At 33.6% G+C, this 14954-nt stretch overlaps 1 protein-coding gene across 1 annotated transcript; it reads right to left on the bottom strand.

Annotated features, from left to right (window-relative positions):
• Positions 1-1801: 1801 nt before the first annotated feature.
• On the bottom strand, positions 1802-14828 carry LOC111705927 (uncharacterized). The gene is made up of 4 exons (XM_023478672.1): positions 14661-14828; positions 9107-9154; positions 3141-3240; positions 1802-1981 (listed from the first exon to the last, which is right to left on the bottom strand). Exons 1-4 carry the CDS (start codon positions 14801-14803, stop codon positions 1859-1861), a joined length of 414 nt encoding a protein of 137 aa, XP_023334440.1. The 5' UTR covers positions 14804-14828; the 3' UTR covers positions 1802-1858.
• Positions 14829-14954: the final 126 nt, after the last annotated feature.

Genomic DNA, 14954 nt, shown 5'->3' with positions numbered 1-14954 from the left:
GCCCCCCCCCCCCCACTAGGAAATTCCAAGCTACCTGCGTCCCAAAACAAAAGAAATATCTTTAGTTAACTAAAAAAAATTTTTATTTATTAAGTGTTCCACAGGGAAAATGTTTTTAATCCGTTCTTAAAATAGAATTTAAGTATCTATACATTCTACATATAGAAGCTTCCCGCAATTTTCTAGGGTTGTTTCCCCCCTTTCCGCCGGCGCCCCTTGGCCTTAAACGTTTTTCTTCCATTTCACAGTTTTATGAGCCCTACTGTATAAAAGTTATAAATTAGAAATTAAAGAGTTAATAACCATTTACCTTCCTCATCCTTAATTTTAATATTTTGGTATCTTGCATGAGTATTTCAAAAATATTGGTTTTACTGTTTGATTACCTCAAATTAAAAAATATGTTTTTTACTAAATAAAAACATCAAATTGATTTTTATCGAAGCTTATGCTGAAATGAACTCGGGAATGCATGACAGGCTATCAAAGAATTGATTTAGAGAAAATGAAATAATTTTCAAGAAAACTTTTCTATAAAATGATGTTCCAGGGCCCAAAAGGTTAAATAGCACAAATGTGTGAAGTACACCTGCAGTATAGAAACAGTACAACAAAATGGCCGTTTTACACTTTTTTCGAGTAATTTCCACTCAAGTATAATCTATTCTCTTTGATTTTAACTTTCTCGTAGGATGTTTTTTTCTAAAAGGAAGTTCCCATGCAGTACACGATATACTTCATGAAGTACGTTTTCTCCACTATCCACTTATCAGATCCAGTTGACAGAACTATTGGGATAATTCATAAAACTTAAATGCTTTCCAGCAAAGTACTTTTTGCAAACAAATGACGTCTTCGCTTTCTCACGGTGAAACACAACCCCTCTCGGCGAAAACAAATAGAAAGCATGGTAAAATTAGATTATGTGCTGACACCTATTCTTTTGTCGACATCTAGCAGACATAGCAGACAAACATTGTAGAGTACGGAGACATACAAATTACGTCTTAAATACGCTAGTTAAGTTAGCAAGATACGGGCTTAGAGTAGACATTGATGGAGGTTCAGTGTACTAAGTACAACAGGTAAGCTGGGAAAACTGTACAATTTTAGAAAAATTGGAGTCTTTTGTGTATGTATTCTCAAAAACAAGTTATTTTTTTCAGAGCTTCCTTTTAAAAATTTTTTTTTTATACATTTTAGAGGGAAAATATCTATTTATCTCTCAGATTCTTTAGTATTTAGTAATTGAAATCAAAACATGAAGTATGTGTACTGTATGAACCCCACATAAAATCGAGGTTTCGCGAGATGAGTTGACTGAGTGTCTATCTTGTCTATGTATGCAACGTACTTCATGTACAGGGTGTCCCACGAAACATGACAGTTGGTAAATAGTTAGGAAAGTCGTCTTTTGTATACTTTATTAGATATTAAAGGTTTATATAGCAGTTTATTATGTTAAAAAAAATCTTTTTCTGGAACATATTCTTCTTTGAAACCAGTTTTACTATACCATGACTCCCGTATAGTATTTGTATTATTGTCATTGGTATCAAACAACTTAACAAATTATGGAAGAAGACATTCTAAACTATTCACCAACTGTCATGTTTCGTGGGACACCCTGTAGTATATCACGTGCATCGCATGTGAACTTCCTTGTAAAAAAATAAATCTTCCTGCGAGGAAGTTAAACCACCTTTGAAATCAGAGATCCTTACAAAGAAGTTTACTTTCGAAGGGCGGAAATATAGTGTACCTAAGCCATGGGTTTTACTATACATATTTTGTCTCGCTAAACTCATCATTACAAGATATTAATTTATAAGATCAAAACTAAAAACAATAATCATTCTCATAAAAGTTTATAATTCTTCCTGCAGAGCATATGAACTGCCAGGCCTAGTAGATAGAACATAATCAGGGAACTAAGTAAGCAGTCTAAGCAACTCAAAACTTCACAAAGTAGACCACTCTCCTATGTTTAAGATGACATCAAGTAACAATTAATAAATATTGCATCATCAATAACCATTGATTGATCAAATAAAATCATCGATGGCGATGTGCAAAACATTTTATAATCTAGATATAAAGAAGCTTTAGAATTACTACAAATATTCTATTTTAATCAACGGGATAGGTTTATTTATCAGAAATATGAAAGTTTTAACCCGCAAGACTTCCCTGAAACATCTTGTTCTGATATGGATTTAAATAAAAAAATTATTTATTAGCTAAATGTCTAAACAAGAATTTTAAGAAATTATCATAATATGGAAAAATTGTTAATTAAATATACAAAATAAACATGGGAATTAATTGGTGATTTTTATATCGTCTCCGATCCATGTGGCATTTTTTCATCCATGCAGTATTCCAGTTTACCATCAAATATCGAAAACTCCTGGTCTTGAGATTTTCAAAATTAGGTCTAACATTTTTGTATCTCGAAATATTGACGGAGATTTTGCAAAATTTGTACAAATTTCAATTTATTCAATAAAACAATATTATTTTTATATCTAATATCATTTTTGTACTTTCTTTGTCATGTAATAAATATCAAAAATCAAAGACGAATTTCAAGTCGTCTCTCAATTCCCATGTTTGTTGAGACACCCTGTACATATTTATTTTATTAGGTCTAGGGGAAAGTTATGCGAAAGTTAGGAGGGAGGGGCTCAAGAATTAAAAGTTAAATCCTCAAAACAAATTTGATACTTTTTTTGCATAAAAGAGCTCACAACAAAGCTTTTTGGGACATTCTGTTAAAACACTATTACTAATTTGCTGACAGAAAGATTAACACACAATCTGTCAATGAAATTACAACTTAACCAGGCCAAAATTGTGATATCCAAACTAGTCTTCTTGGTTAAAAAATCTGATAAAGCGCCCGGAACTCTAATTATCCAGCCCTTATAAGTTTGCAAGTTGACGTCGTAGCTTTTTTTCAAAATGGAATTCGATTTTTTAATTGTTACTGTATGTAAAAAAAAGCGTGACAATTGACAATTTCAAGCTGAAAAATATTTAACCAATGATTGGTTGAATTTGCTAGACTTAAGTAGAGCATTGGAAAAAAACATCTGCACCATCTTATGTACTTTTAAAATAAAAATAAAAAGTAATACCTGATCTGTTTGGATATGAAATAACTTTAGCATCCATGGTGTATCTTCAATTTTCGTCAACAACAATATACATGTACAGACAATTGTATACAGAATATTCCTAAAAGTTAAAAGCATTAACGATAAGATATACAAAAAAATCAATGCCATATTTTGGCTGCTTAACTGCATGAAAAACGTCTTAGATTGCCTGTTTCGAGAATGATGCTCTACATTTCTGATTTTAAAAGATAGTTTGACTTCTTTATGGGAGGATTTGTCTATTAAGAAGTGTAGAGTTGGTTCAGTGTATGTTTACATATCGTATTCGTACACAATATAATGCATAAAGAACAATGCTCAACATTCTTAAAAAAGGAAGCAACGGGTTCTGTTCAAAGGGAATATATTAGTATGGAGAGAAATTAACTCAAAAAAGATGTAAAACGGCCATTTTGTTGTACTGTTTCCATACTGCATATACTGGAACATATTTTCATAGAAAAACAGTTCTTAAAAATTATTTAATTTTCTCTAAATCTTTTCATGCATACGTTGATAAAAATCAATAAAAAAATTTTTCATTAAAAACATTGTTGAGTTCAAAGGGTGATATGGAAACGCCTCAACACGGAAACGTCTCAACGCGGAAATGCCTCAAAAACTGGTTTTGAGGAATTTCCGTTTTATTTTGGGAAATCCCTCAAAACTGGAAAAAGTTGAGGGATTTCCGAATATTTTTAAGGCGTTTCCTAGTATTTAAAGTTGAGGTGTTTCCTCTTTTTTAGAGGCGTTTCCGTTTTTTTTGAGGCGTTTACGTTTTTTTGAGACATTTCCGTTTTATAAAAAAAGTTTTTAAACTTTATTTATGTTGAGGCGTTTCCTCTTTTTTTGAGGCGTTTCCGTTTTTTTTGCGACATTTCCGTTTTAGAAAAAATGTTCTTAAACTTTATTTAGTTCAGGCGTTTCCTCTTTTTTTTTGAGGCGTTTCCGATTAAAAAAAAAACTTTTAGTCTCTTCCCTTCCCTCTCCAAACATTTAGGATAGTCCCTGTAGATGAACAGTGGAAGCTTGTAAAAGGTGTTCTACATAACTACTGAAAATGGTACCATGCATACTGAAGGAGAGATCAACGTCATCATTTTCACTCTTTAAGTCTTGTATCTCGTAAACTTTGTACAACAGTATTGACCGTTTTTGTTGCAGATATAAATAATTTTTAGTTTTCTATACATAAAGTCAAATAGCTTTGTCAATAAACATTTTAGTCATTCTATCTAATTACAATTTTTTTAATAATATAGACTGCTGAGGATCACGTTGTGATTGTTTAGCATAATTCTTTTTTAATAATTACCCCAAGTATTCACTAATATTCTGTTTATTTTACCCTTCATTTTATGTTTCGCAAGATTCTGAAAAAAATCTACTAATTTTACAGTATTTAACTTTTCAAAATCAGCAAAAATGCATATTTAAAGTGAAACAAAATTGAAATAAGAATAAATAAATAAATGGTTTTATACTAATTTATATAAATATAGAAATGGCTCGCTAAAATGGTAAAAACTTGTTGGAAACGTTTGAAATTTCCGAAAAAAATTCAACAATTTTTTCTTCTCTTAATCAGAAACGCGTCAAAGTACGAGAATAAAAATGTTGTACAATTTTTTTGAGAAATTAAAAGGAATTTTTTTTTAAAAAAAACTTCATGTGTTGTTTGAAAAAAACTTAAATGAAAAAACGGAAATGCCTCTAAACTGTTCGGAAACAATGTGCAGAAATGTCTTAACTTTATGTGTAGTTTTAAAAGCCTTTATTAAAAAACAAAAACGAAATTTTCGGAAAAGTCTCCTCTATAATGAATTTAAGAAGTTATCTAAAAAGACAAACTCTTACAAAAATTCTGGAAACCCGTAAAGTAAAAGAGGAATCGACTCTACCAATTGAAGTTTTGAAAACAAAAACTCCTCAACTAAATGAAGTTTTCAAAAATACGGAAAAACCTCAAATATTTTGCGGAAACGCCTCAAAAAAATTGGAAAAACCTCAACTGAATGAAGTTTTAAAAAATACGGAAACGCATCAAAAATTTTGCGGAATCACCTCAATTAAATGAAGTTTATAAAAATATGGAAACCACTCAAAAATTTTGCGGAAACGCCTCAACTAAATGAAGTTTTAAAAAATACGGAAACGCCTCAAAAATCATTAGAACGTTTTATATGTCTCAAATGAATCCTAAAGAATTTCTCCACAAGTACTACATTCCCAGTTCAACTACCAAACAATGCAAGTTTCTCCCTTTAAGAATATTAACCACTGTATTTCATGTTGAATATTCAGGGGACATTAGTTCCAAAACTAAACACTTGGCCCATTTCTAACACTGAGTGTTAGAAATTGGCACAAATTGAAAGACTGGGTTTTTGGGATTCCGGCCCATATCCAGAGTAAAAGTCGATAATAAAAACTAAAAGCAAAATTTTATTAAACATGACGAAGACAAGAATTCCCAATTTTCAACTTTTTTTAAAATCAAAATTATAGTAGGAGTTCTTTTTATATTAAAGCTCTTGCCGTTTTCAAGACAATGTTAGATTTTCCCTTTTTGAACATATCCTGAATTTGAAACATTGTCGCGTTCTCGAGACAAAAACCCATGCTTTCCCGTTTTTGAGTATAATCCACAATTCAAAACAAAACACACTTTCGCAACTTACAAAATAAATCACTGAAAAGAAAGATTATCACATGAAGACTAAATTAACTTCTGAATTATTTCTAGAATCTAAGTTTCCACATTTTATCTGTTAAAATAGAGAATATGGATGATTTATTTTCAAGCATTTTAAACAAACAGTTTCCTGAATTTCTAGTTAAATCTTTAAGGACAAATGATATTAATATTTTGATTTCTAATTGCTGTAAGAATTTTTGAATTATAAATGAGGAAACGGACCTAAAAATTGAGGAAACAGATCAACAAAATGAGATTTTTAAGTTTTTGAAAAAAGCAGAAACGGATCAAAAATATTAAGAAAACATACCTAAAATTTGAGGAAACCAATTACCAAATTGAGATTTTTAAAGTTTTTGAAAAAAGCGGAAATGGATCAAAAATATTAGGACACGGACCAAAATTTTGAGGAAACCTATCAACAAATTGAGAGTTTTAAAGTTTTTGAAAAAAGCGGAAACTGGTCAAAAATAAGAGGAAACAAACTTAAAATTTGAGGAAACCGATCAACAAAATGAGATTTTTAAGTTTTTGAAAAAAGCAGAAATGGATCAAAAATATGAGGAAACGGACCTAAAATTTGAGGAAACCGATCAACAAAATGAGATTTTTAAAGTTTTTTAAAAAAGCAGAAACGGATCAAAAATATGAGGAAACGGACCTAAAATTTGAGAAAACAGATCAACAAAATGAGATTTTTAAAGTTTTATGAAAAAAGCGGAAACGGATCAAAAATATGAGGAAACGTACCTAAAATTTGAGGAAACCAATCAAAAAATGAGATCTTTAAAGTTTTTGAAAAAAGCGGGAACGGATCAAAAATATGAGGAGACGGACCTAAAATTTGAGGAAACCGATCAACAAAATGAGAATTTTAAAGTTTTTGAAAAAAACGGAAACAGGTCAATAAAATGAGGAAACGGACCTAAAAATATGAGGAAATTGATCAAAAAAAGAGGAAACCATTCAACTATAAATATTGGGAAAAGGATACAAAATATTCGGATATCCCCCTCAACAATTCTGAACTTTTGAGGGATTTCCTCGAATTTCTTAAGAAACGGAAATTCCTTAAAGATAATTTTTGATCCGTTTCCGTGTTGAGTTGTTTCCGTGTATGTTCCAAAAACACGACATGAGCTAAAATCCGGTAATTGTTTCAAAACAGGAATATCTCTAGAATAGCTAATGTTGTGTATCTGTTCTATTTGTTTCAAAACAGGAATATGTTCGAAAATGAAATCAAGAATCATCAAAAACTAATTCTCACACCTTATTATTAGTTTTAAATTGAGATTTATTGTTTCAGCATAAGCCATTTTTTATAAATATATGGTGTAATTTTGTTCTACTCTCTTGGATTTAAAGATATATACTCTTGAAAAAGATAACTTTGCAGATTTGGCCCATTTCTAATACTCAGTGTTAGAAATGGGCCAAGTGTTTGTTTTGGAACTAATATCCCCTGATATTGTTGACTTCATGTAAACATACGCGCACTGAACTTCCTTAAATAAACGGTAAGAGTAATTTTAGGTGACACTCCATGCAAAGAGGGCAATGCCCTATTTATAACGTTACCTTTTAAAACCTTTGTGTGTTCATCGAGTACAGAGATTTGTGTGTAAACGTATTTAAATCCACTTGTATGATCAGCTGTAAATTCCAATGTGCGCAGTGCTTTCCTCTCTAGGATTTTGCATGTCCCCTTCCCCCCTGCATTCCCATGCCCGTGTGGGACACAAGGGGCGCAAGGGGGAAAGGGAACCGAGAAGGGACACAGGGCTATTGGAATGGGAGGGGGGGGGGGTCCATGTGGAACAATGCAGAAAAGTTGAAAGCAGAGACACCTAGTGGCCAACTAATCGTCATTTTGCATCATATATAAATAAAAATATTATGAAATATTAACTTTATTCGAATGCGTCGAAAAAATTTGATGACTATGGATTGTAATATCTGAATTATTTTATTGGAAATAAATGGATTTTTTTACGATCTGAGTTGAATATTGCAACTTTTTGATTTTGTATGGAGAGCGGGGGAAGGCAGGCGGTCATGAGCCACCACTATTTCCCCTTCCGTGCCACATGTTAGCTTTTTTCTCTTCCGGCGGCCATGAGCCACCACTATTTCCCCTTCTGTACCACCACATTTGACTCTTCCGGGCAAAACTACTTGTGTGTTGATTCATAAACTGTTTTACAATGAAATTTTTGACGACTGAGTATTGCATCTTGAAATATCACAAAGTCTAATGATTATTCAATTACTGACTCATTATACTAAATCCATCTTAAAATCACTCATTAACCAATAAAAAATCCCCACACAAAAAAATTCTCTTCATTGGACGTCCTAGAGAGCGCTCATAAATGACGTCTACGACGTCCTTGCTGGTTTTTTACAAGACTCTGTCAAGACACAGGGTTTACCCAAAAATAAAAAAAATATTTTATGAGGGTAAAAACTGCTCCCTCCCAAAAAAATTTTTAGGGAACCTGTGTACACCCCGTCTTAATATAATATTTTTTAATTAATTTGTTTTGAATTTGATTATTTCTCTTGCGGCTTGCGCAACTATCTAAGAATGCCGCGGACCACTCATATTTTTCGAAATCAGTTAAAACGTTTTCTAAAAAAAATAAAATATTATAAAACATAAACTATATACAAATATGTGGCGAAAGATAATCGATGACTATAGGTTGTACTATCTGAATGAATTGTTTGAAATTAAATAGATTTTTTACGGTCTAAGTTGTATGTTGCAATTTTCTGAATTTGTATGGGCGCTAAGTTATTTGGTATGAAACGTCTTTAACAAGTTTCTCCTTATAGACGCAACAGATAGAAGTAAGATTAGTAGCGATCAAAAGCGCTTTTTATCGCATTAAGCCTATACCCCCTTTCATTTTTCGCGAACACTCCCTTTAAGGAAAAAAGTTAAAATTTTGGATTCAAATTAAGAATTTTATTGATTTGATACCTCTCTTATTGTATTTTTAAAATTCTTTAAAATAAATCTTGGTCACAACTCACAATCACGACCCGACTTTTAATACTTATTCATGCATGTTATCTTAAGTTAGCACATTTTTTTCTCATTAATTTCAGAAAAAGGGTATTATTTATTTGGTATATTATGCTTACTACCAGTTTACGTAACTTGAATTCCTGAATATTTTGGTAGAATTTTATGTAGAATTGACAACTTGACAAAATTAAAAAATATTTAACTTATTACCTAACTGCGAGGACTAGAACCGTGTAGTGAGTTGAGTAATGAAGATAACTGAAAGAATGAAAGGAAAGCACTTTTAAAAAGATATTATTTAGAAACATTTTGTTGGTCAATATTTTTCTTTTCAGTGTGGGTTTTGTCATATTTTCATGTTTTTGCCTTTTTCATAGGGTTCCCTAAAAAATGGCATCCAATTTAGTTTAGGATTTTGGCCAGCTATAGCTGACATATCTATATATATACTTGACTGTTTTTTTGTTTTTAACCAATAAACGTCAACACGGCTTGTTCTGACCCTAATTTTATGGATGATCAAAATTTCCAAAATTAGCCTCCATCCAAGAAATTTTTCAAACAAATCCGCGAACTTTTTGCTTGTTTTTATTTTACGTACAAAGAGAAAATGTTCACAATTGAAATAAATGATGGGAGCGAAGCGCCTGGAAACCCTAGTATCTGTATATATATATATAGATATATATTATACTAGGGCGCACCCCCTTTTCTGTAAATAATTTTAGCATTTTAACTGTTTCTTTATTGAATTGGCGCATTTTCAAAAAAGAATTCCAACTAATTTTCATGATTTTCTCTTCCAATTTTGATGTTCCATAAACCTTCCCTGGGGTCATGTGAAGTTTTGACAGACAAACAGAGACAGACATGCAAGATATATCCTAGGATTTGCGCCCGTCCACTATTTTAACTTTTAATTGTAAATCAAGATCATTATACATATTATAATATAATTAACATTCTCGTTTATAATTGAATATAGCATGGGTTATATCACAAAATAAGATAAGATTATATCATAGGAAGTTTAATTTTATCTGCATTTAAGGAATAGCAGATTTTCTGTATTTCTCCGTTCTAGCATAGTTGACAGTAAAAAGTTCAAGGTTCCGTGGTTGTGAGTGACTGGTTCTACAGAGAATAGAGGAAAGTGCATTTGAGATTTCAGGCATTTTTTAGCAAAGGATAAACAAAGTTGCTCTCTCCTAATCCTTAAGGTTTCTAGTTCCAGGGCGGATAGAGCAGATAGATAATCAACATATACTAGTCTTAGAATAACTTTTAAGGACACTCTCAGAACCCTTTCTAGGGCCTCATCCTGAGTTATAGATAAAGAAGAATTCCATACTTCACAACAGTTTTCAAGAATACTACTTATGTACGCAATATAAACTCTAACCAGGTCTTTCAGGTTCATAGCAATAAAATTAAGTTTACAGAGCGGGCGTAACTCTTTTTTCATATTTCTCTTGTATTAGTCTCCCAATCTAGGTTTTCAGTTCTCCAGACACCAAGTAACTTCATTGATTTGACTTTTTGGAGGTTAGAGCTATTTAGTTTAAGTCCGCTACTAAAGTTTGTTGTAAACCTGGTAAATAGCATATAGTTGGATTTCTCACAATTAAGCATAATTTTATTCTTTTCGGTCGAGTCTTATATTATGTTAATGTATATCTGAGTGTGAAGGTTGGTCGGAGGGATAGAATATTATCAATACCACTATCTGATGCAACATGCAGCTAGTATGGTTGTATGAGGATATTCCAGTTGAAAGGTAGGATAAAAAGAGAAGTTCAAGTATAGTTAAATCTTCAACATATTTAAATCTGCATTATCATTGCATTGCATTGCATTGAATTAGATACTCCAGTACTCCAAGAAATATACCCTGCATTTGGTATGTTTTATATGTACTATCATTAAATTTTACTGACATAGATCTTTTTGACAATTAACTTGATTTTACACTGAGGAGAGCTGGAGGGACTCCTAGATTCATAATCTTTATGATCCCTAGATTAGGACATTGTGGCTCTAAAGCAGCGGACCAATCCAACATGGTTGCTATTACTCCAGGGGATCCTAGATTGTTGTCTAGATGAGATAGGATCTTATCTACTAAAAATATCAACATATTAACATGCCAACCAAGCAAAAAAGAAAAAAAATCACAAGTAGTCCTATCTTTCTAGGCTACATAAACGTCCTTAACAGGCGTTACTAGGTTCCAAGGTTCTCTCCCCTACACCTCATGGGGAATCTTGAACTGAAACTCCATATAACCAGGGAAGACGACCTCATCTCTCCCTCCAGTTCCTTCAATCAGCTTTTCATAGGTCCGGAATCTGAACTCATCAGATATAGACATCCTAGATGCTGCACTCAAACTCTTCTTAGGTTTTACAGTAGGATGACCAGACACAGCTCTGCCAGGACCCGGAGTCACAACCTCTTCAGAGTGCTCCGCCATAACAACAGCATCATCCTCATCAAGGACAACCACATTCTCCAACTCCTCCTCCTGGTGAAGCCCGCTGGTCTGGTCTCCGAACCCACTCCAAACTCCAGGCAAACCCAGATTAGGCTGGGACGGAGTCCGACCTGACGCCTTAACACCAGGAGATCCACTCACCGCCGCTTTCACAGCTCTCAACTTCCTTCTTTTTTCTTTCCCAGGTTTAGCTCTGGTCTGACTCCAGGTTCTCTTCCGACCTGTTGAACCAACACGAGCCTCCCCTAAGCTAGGATCATCATAACACTTCATGGTCTCTCTCCATATTACTTGATCCTCCTTAAGGAGTATTTCATCCCACTCATTGCCTTTTAAAGATCCTACAAACAGCTTCATCAGGAGTCTCACAGGTTCAAAGAAACCACATAGATTAAAGAACTCTGAGATNCCTGTCATTCTCCGCATCTCCTGTAATCCTTACTAATTCAAAGATGGGGTTTCTCTCTCCTGTCTTCTTATTCAAGTTCATTTATCCTAGTCCTGGGGTTAACTCATCTTTCTCCGGGTCCCACTTATACCAGGATATCTCACATGACCAGGAGATTTTTCCAATCCAGGAAATCTCATCAAACCGGGATATCTCATCAAACCAAGAGATCACAAACCAAAAGATCCCACCAGACCAGGAAATCTATTCAAACCATGAACCCTCACTATTCCAGGAAATCTCATCAAACCAGGAGACCTTGAACAAAAGGATCATATCAGACCAGGATATCTCCCAATACCAGGATGTCTCTTCAACCCAGAATATCTCATGATTGATGAGAATCTCATCAATCCAGGGCATCTCACTAAACCCTATACTCGAGACCAATAGATCTCATCAGTTCCAGAGGATCTCAACAGCAAACAAGGATTTATTCCTGATCGCTCGTCAACTTGAGATGGAATTTAAAGAATTTGAGCCACGGTTTAAATCCACCAAAACCCGGTTTAAATTAAGCGCCGGCTTAAATCTTGAAACATTTGATACAATCTTAAGTGGGACCAACCATATTTAAACTGCGGCTTAAATTTAAACCGCCGCTCAAATTCTTTAAATTCGGCCATTGGTATCACAACTCTTCTCAGGATTCCAACTCGTCTCAGGAACACAACTCATTTCAGGATCGCCATTTTTCTTAGGATCTCCATTATTTTTAGAATCCCCATTATTCTTAGGATCACCCATCATCTTAGGATCACCCATCATCTTAACCCATGATTACCCATAATCTTAGGATCATCAATTCTCTTAAAAAGATAAGCCTTCCTAAAACCATCATTCCTCTTAAAATCTTAAGTTTTCTTAAACTCGTCAGTCCTTTTAAAATCGTCAGTCTTTTAAAAATCATCAGTCTTCTTAAAATCATCAATCTTATCAGGATCATCATCATTTTTAACATCTTCCTTCTTCTTATGATCGTTATTCTTCTTAATATCATCAACCTTACCAGTCTTCCTAGAGATAACCAAATTGTTTCCTCTCATTACACAACTTCTATAGTCTTCATCAAAAATCAAAAACCCTCTCGGACTAGGCTTAGCTCTCCAACCTTGCTTACAGTCCGTGGTCTCTCCCATTATCTTAGCATCAGCCATCACCTCGGCATCAGCCATCATCTCGGCATCAGCCATCATCTCAACATCAGCCATCATCTCAGTATCAGCCATCAACTCGGCATCAACCATCAACTCGGCATAAGCCATCAACTAGGCATCAGCCATCAACTCAACATCAGCCATCAACTCTGCATCAGCCATCAACTCGGCATAAGCCATCAACCCAACATCAGCCATCAACTCAACATCAGCCATCAACTCTGCATCAGCCATCAACTCGACATATGGCAACAACTCAGCATCGGTCATCATCTTGGGATTGGGCATCAGCTTGGGATTGCCAGGAGATCTCAGACCAAGCAGCTAGTTTCTAATATTTTAGACGTTGATTGGCGGAGATTGTTCCCACCCGAACCTGCGGCTTTTAAAGTTGACCGAATAAGAGCACTTCTGGTAGGAAAAAACCGGAGATCCAAACTAAACCTGAAGAACCTGAAGAACATGTTTAAACTGAACAATCTGCACTAGTTGTCACAAGATCTATGAATTTGTTTTAAATGTATAATTTGCTTGGATCCACTAAACGTCAAACGGCAGAACTGATCCGACCCAAATATTGTGTGGGACATCACATGACCCTAGGGAATGATTATGGATAGTCAAATTTTTAAATAATTGCCTCTAAAAAAATAGATTTTTGGAAAATTTTGAAAATCCACGAAATTTTTTTTATAAAATCCGAAATTTTTTAACAATGTCTAAGAGAAATTGTTTACAAATGAAATCGCACATTTTGTTGGTAACCCTATAGCTAAAAATTATGGGGAGGGGGCTATACCAACATACTATACTGCCTTCCTTCCCCCCCCCCCCCCACAGTGATTGAAAGTTGAAAAAGTTCAGATTTTCACTCAAAAATCAAAATAAAAAGTTATCCGCTCCCCCACCTTTTACAAATACCCCAGTTGCAATGCAAATCTGTTTGTGTGTGTGTGGTCATCTTTAAACGTTTATTTACATAAATGCAAAGAGAATAGAATATATATTAGAGTGGAATTTACTAGAAAAAAGTGTAAAAAAGCCATTTTGTTGTACTGTTTCCATACTGCAGGTGTACTTCACATATTTATGCTATATAAACTTTTGCTGGAACATCATTTTATAGAAAATCTAAAATTAATGTTAAAAGAAAACCAAATTATGAAATAGGCTGGTTTCATAATTGACAAATTATCATTTCACATAGACTCTATGCCTTTCACTTTACAAACGATGATTTTCCGTTATAACTATAAATCAAATGATGTTTTTGTTCACCTAATTCATTATAAAGTTTATTTAACAGCTTTAAAAAATTCGAAATTGAAATGAATAGTCTAGGGAACATACTGTATTAATGTATTCTACTGCATATAATTTGTGAACATTTACGTGATTTGTACACTTTGAACTCCCTTTCAGGCTGAAAGGGACTGAAAGAATTCATACCGAGAGATTCTTTAAATTCCCCTCTAATATATATTCTATTCTCTATGCATAAATGTCAGAAGTTCATCTATCATCTGTGTCTTTGTTTACAATTTTTGTTATTGTGATTACGCAGTCCTACTACGTCACAGTAAAATGTACGGAAATCGTATTGCCCCCACCTTGTATTAATACCACCTTTATTTCTTCTAAATTTTTTGTTTAAAAGTGACTTCCCTGTTTTTCCCGACAGAGAAAAATAAAATGGAGTTAAAAATAATAACGAGGGTGGACAGTGAACTGTATCCCGTCACCCAAGCACAATCCACTAAAATGTCCCTGTCATTCTCCAAACTGCCATTTGAGTTGATTGAAACCATTTTTCTATAAAAAAAAACTTTAATTTATTTTCTCTTTTGTTTTCAACCCCGTCTTTAAACCCAAATTTCATAGAAAGGTCTCATTCGTGATAACTCCATGTTTTTACTTTTCAAGTCTTAGCATATTTCTGATAAAAAACTTCAAAAACAA

Source organism: Eurytemora carolleeae, unplaced genomic scaffold (genome assembly GCF_000591075.1).
Source record: "Eurytemora carolleeae unplaced genomic scaffold, Eaff_2.0 scaffold63, whole genome shotgun sequence".
In the NCBI taxonomy this organism is placed as follows: Eukaryota; Metazoa; Arthropoda; class Copepoda; order Calanoida; family Temoridae; genus Eurytemora; species Eurytemora carolleeae.
The sequence above is the reverse complement of the archived record's forward strand: the minus strand, read 5'-3'. Positions and strand labels throughout refer to the sequence as shown.

Excerpts from the sequence above, each read along its gene's own strand:
- LOC111705927 (XM_023478672.1), bottom strand. The coding sequence starts at position 14,803 with ATGGTTTCAATCAACTCAAATGGCAGTTTGGAGAATGACAGGGACATT. Across the intron at positions 9,155-14,660 it reads TTCTCTGTCGGGAAAAACAG|TTATCTTCATTACTCAACTC; the intron begins GGAAGTCACTTT and ends TCATTCTTTCAG. Across the intron at positions 3,241-9,106 it reads GTTCTAGTCCTCGCAGTTAG|GAATATTCTGTATACAATTG; the intron begins GTAATAAGTTAA and ends TTTAACTTTTAG.